The sequence below is a fragment of the Pollachius pollachius genome (assembly GCF_949987615.1).
Source record: "Pollachius pollachius genome assembly, chromosome: 1".
In the NCBI taxonomy this organism is placed as follows: Eukaryota; Metazoa; Chordata; class Actinopteri; order Gadiformes; family Gadidae; genus Pollachius; species Pollachius pollachius.
In genome coordinates, this window is record NC_136934.1 from 7,775,361 (window position 1) to 7,780,360 (window position 5,000).

At 51.3% G+C, this 5,000-nt stretch overlaps 1 protein-coding gene across 1 annotated transcript in view; it reads right to left on the reverse strand.

The window, feature by feature from the left end:
• The window catches only part of serinc5 (serine incorporator 5), an 18,159-nt gene that overhangs the window by 5,679 nt on the left and 7,480 nt on the right, over window positions 1–5,000 (reverse strand). Inside the window, exons 2-3 of the mRNA XM_079737494.1 lie at window positions 4,170–4,337; window positions 517–695 (exon numbers count right to left, since the gene is read on the reverse strand). Coding sequence (XP_079593620.1) covers window positions 517–695; window positions 4,170–4,337 — 347 coding nt within the window. The remainder of the gene's footprint in view (window positions 1–516; window positions 696–4,169; window positions 4,338–5,000) is intronic.

Below are 5,000 nucleotides of genomic sequence, written 5' to 3' on the forward strand. Positions count from 1 at the left end.
TTACTCTGGCACAGCGTCGAACAGCATTGTAGATTTAGATTTATTGTTCCACATTCAAAACCGTGCACTTGTCTTTACTTTGGCCGTTCCCCCAGTGTTTATATACACAGTCCACCGGGGCTAGCCCACAAAGACCACAGCCAGCGACTAGCTAGGGAGAAAGACGTAACAAACCTCCCCAATACCACAGAAGTTTAAGACAAGGTGGTTCCTCTGGTGAGGAGTAGGACCCCCCCCCCCACAAAACACACACACACACACACACACACACACACACACACACACACACACACACACACACACACACACACAGGAACTGAGGGAATCACAATCCATCCATGTTCTTTGACAAAAGCTTACAGCTTGTATAGAATTTTTATTCTATCTATATATCTATTGTCTACCGATCCCTCATCAAGCCTTTTGTGTTGCAGTTTCACAGACAAACTCAATGAAAGGTCCATCCCACTCGCTGTACAGCCGGACCACAGTGCTGGCTGTAGCGCGGGTACCTACCCGTTGTGGATGGCGGCCCTGCAGCCCTGGCTGTTGTTGAGCCGCAGCGTGAGCAGGAAGAAGAGGAAGAAGAAGCAGGCCATGCCGAAGCACACCTTGTACACGGCCGAGTAGCCCACCAGCATTTTGCAGCTCTCCCCGGCGCCCAGCTTCTTACACATGTCACTGTAGAAAGGGACCTGACACACACACACACACACACGATAATGAGTTGACATGTCGAACATGGTGGGAGCACGTCTGTTCCCGTCTGTGCTGGGGGGGGGGGGGGGGGGGGTCAACGCGGAGCATCCCGCCCCCCCAAAGCAGCAGGAGAGGCAACCTCCATTGACACGAAGACCCTCTTTTATCCCCTGTTCTCTGAGCTTGTACGTGCGTGTGTGTGTGTGTGTGTGTGTGTGTGTGTGTGTGTGTGTGTGTGTGTGTGTGTGTGTGTGTGTGTGTGTGTGTGTGTGTGTGTGTGTGTGTGTGTGTGTGTGTGTGTGTTTGTGTGTGTGTGTGCGTGCGCGCGCGCGTGCGCGTGTGTGTATACGGACATAAAGCGTGGGTAGAATAAATTAGCCGACTTCCTTTCACAGAGTCAGTTAGGGGAGAAGAAAAAGAGACGTGGGCGGGGGGGATGGAGTATACTAGAAAGGAACGAAAGGGAACAGAATGGAGGTAAAGAGGGCCCACCGGGATCAGAGTCCGGGGCGTGAAGGCAAGGGGCTATAGTCACGAGGGACAAGCCTTCTGGGGGAGAGGCGAAGAGGTGTGTCTCTGGGGGGGGCGCACACAGGTTCATGGAAGCCCGCTCAGGACAGCCGGATGGCCTGTGGTGCCTCTGCCTGGCGTCACTCGGAGAGCATAAAGGGCTTCTGTAAACAACGGGGACTCAGGGGCCGCGGGAGTGCAGCTGGGGCCGTTCGACCTCGCATGCGCACCTCTGCCTTTCCACCAGCAGGGGGCCTCGGCCGGGGGAAAAGCCGGCGGGAAAAAGAGATGGAAAGCAGCATGGGAGCGAAAGAGCCCTTCGACAGATGCCCAGAACCCAAGTTCCATACTTGCACACGCCTTACAAATGGAAGTCTATTTTGCCCAACGTTATGTTTCCACTGTCAGACGGTAGACTTCAGGCCAACACAAGCCAGCCATGAAGACATCTTTGGATGTGTGTGTTTAGTGGAGACCGTGGAACGGCTGGCTATGGCGGGGGGAGGGGGGGGGGGGGGGGGGGGGGCAGAACTTGAGCCGGGCCGGTGGGTACGTTTTGTCTCAGGGGACATTAACATGTCCATGGTGGTGGGCTGGTGGAGGGGGTGCAGGGGTTACGGCCGTGTCAGGCTGCTGTAAATCTACGGAGGAAAGGGACGCTCCATAAACACAATGGCCACTCTTTCAGACCCCGACTTCCCACTGTGCTCGCTCTGTGACCAAGTCTGAGTGTGTGAGTGTGAGTGTGAGTGTGAGTGTGAGTGTGTGTGTGTGTGTGTGTGTGTGTGTGTGCGTGCGTGTACACACTCAGCAGGGCGTTTGCACGGGGCTATCAAAGGCCATTCTGTGCATTGCCGGGTCTTTTAACCCTGGTTCTAGCTCCCATACGGCGCTCCATGGAGCCCCTCTCTCCCCACCACTGTAGACACTGGCAGAGCCGGAGCGATCGCGGAGGGGCTGAAAGGAGATTGATGAGGGGGGAAAGGAAATATCCCTGTTCTCAGGCCGAATAGGAGAGAGCTAGTGCTCCATCGCCGTGGTAACGCAGCCCGGCGGTATGCCTGTATGTGTTCTTCACAGAGGTGAGAGGCTGGTGAATAGGCTAGCTTCCCGTGCTAGCTTCTAGCGTGCTGAAGCACAACGGAGCAGATGGAGCACGGGGTTGTTCTGACGGACCTGAACACGGTCGTTTGTGTAATGAATAAAGAAGAAAAAAAAAGGAAAAGGCAAGACAATGATTGTGTCAAACAGGGTGACTCACGCGGAGCCCGGGGCCTGATGGGAAGACATCTCTGTTAGCACAGCCTCCCCCCTGAGACACTACAGCATTCCCTCGCCTGAGGAGAGGAGTTTCAAGTGGAATCCCCCTCAAAGCTCAGAAAACAAACTGCTACAGGATAGCACGCCTCACATTACAGCCCAACAGCACAATAGGCTGGGAGGATGAAAGAGACCAGGGGTCAGAACCAACTGGGACGAACGCTGAAGAAAGCCAAACGTCCTCCCACAAATCACTGTGTCATTTCAAAAGCCTGTTAACAAGTCGGCTGTCAGCCCAGGCCTCCTCCAACACGGCTTCAAGAATACATTATTATTCATTCCTTACTAAAATATATATACACGCCGTCGAGAAATAATGACACAATGACCCAAAAGACAAAACAGATGATGTTCCAGTTTAGATCCCTTAATCTAGAATCTCAGAGTAGCCCCACCACCCAGATTGGCTTCCTCCACATGGTGTGGTTTGATCAGCGTGCACATTAAGAGCGCTCAGCCCTCAAGACTTAAACCCAGGGTTTTGAACCGTCTGGCTGATGTGGTCACTAACATGACATGAGGCGGGCTGAGGTTATGTTAGGGGGCTGGTGTGGTCCCTAACATGACGTGAGGCAGGGTTAGGTTAGGGGGCCGGTGAATTAGAGAAACAGTGAGACACCAGACAGGCTGTAGGGGGGTGGTATTGGGGGCTATTGGGGGTGGGTTAGGTTACCCCCCAGAGCTTCGGAGCCAATTCCCCTAACAAAGAACCATGGGTCTTTGCATAGTATTGTGTAAGACACACTACTCCACTATTATCTGCAGCACTTGTATGCAAGTGCCTTCGCAGTGTGTGATAACCTACTATAACTAATGCAGGAATATGCAACGCCACCGGGAATACTACATCCAATTACACTTGATGGCTGGTAACCTTGACTACTAGATCTTATAGTAACCACATAATTACAGCAGGGGCCCCTTTTTTTATTGGGCACTCACCCAGTTTACCAAGAAGGTTTACTTTACAGTACCCAGGGCTTGTATTCTTTAGAAATTATGGTTGAGGTTGGTTGTAATTATGTCTCGAGTTGGCTAAGGCAGGAAACCAAATGTTTTTTTATTTTCCTCTATCGACATTTATTGCTCTTAATTAACCGCCATTTTGTGTGTGTGTTTCTCCGTTTGTCTATTTGTGTGTTGGTCGTCTACTTCCTTCCCCTCCACATTTCCCATGGAGTGGAACATGACCCATTGTAAACTGAGACCTCTTTCCCTACCTGACCCCCTTTCCCCCCCAGTCGGGGGTCACGGGCCTGCTGCAGCATTGTCTGCATGCTAACGCTCTGTCCTTAAATTCTCATTCTCTCTTAAATACTCAGCCCTATCGACAGATTGCTATTTTGGCAAGTACGAACAAGAACCTGTAGAAGTTGTTCTGGGGCCTCGGAATATGAGGTGTGTGTGCGTGTGCGTGCGTGTGTGTGTGTGTGTGTGTGTGTGTGTGTGTGTGTGTGTGTGTGTGTGTGTGTGTGTGTGTGTGTGTGTGTGTGTGTGTGTGTGTGTGTGTGTGTGTGTGTGTGTGTGTGTGTGTGTGTGTGTGTGTGTGTGTGTGTGTGTGTGTGAAAACACATGGTGTTTGTCACATTAATGCGTTCATATTCAATGTTCCCATATACGGAGGGTGTGTTATCTCTCACCTTGTCGTGCAGCTCCTGCTCTACGGTGGGGGACATCATGATGGCACACACCAGGGTGACCATCAGGAAGTACAGGGCGTACATGACGCGGGTGGACGTGGACTGCTTGATCTTGGGGCAGCAGTTGCAGCAGCAGGAGCAGGCCGCCGTGCCACAGCAGCAGGCCAGCTGACGTGGACAAACAACAACACGTGGGGAAGGTTAGCTTTCACTTAATCCGGTCTGACGGCCATCTTTCAACAAACAACGTCTTCAAGTGTGCGCCATGATGACAGAAATGTGATCAGGGTTCAGATATTCATGGTTATTCAGGATCACTTGTGGTTGACATTAAAGTGGTTCCTAGCACTCAGGCACTATACCTCGAGACACAGAATGAAATGAAAAGACACAACATTACAATACAGAGTGATTCTCAACGAGTGGGTCGCACCAAGCTGCAGCCTATTGGCTACCTGAATGTATTTATAAGCACATGAAAGCGTTGTGGGATAACTGCAATATTTGTTTAGGTGGTGACTTAATGAATCTTGACACATGTTGATCCTGAAGCTAGAGCCGTTGAGAACCACTGATATAGAGGACCACATGAAGGGGAGAAGAATTAAAAGACTGAAAAGAAATAAGGTCTCATAGAACTAAAGCAACTCTGAACCAAAGAGATGGCAACAGAAAGATCCAAAATGTCCGCCCGGAGCCCATGTCTCTTCTCTCATTCAAAGAATATATCCAAAGGAACGGCTTCCCACTCACCCCGTTCCACGACGGGAACAGTGGAAGCTCTCTGCTCACACACACACACACACACCACGGTTTTTCCCCCTCTGATGG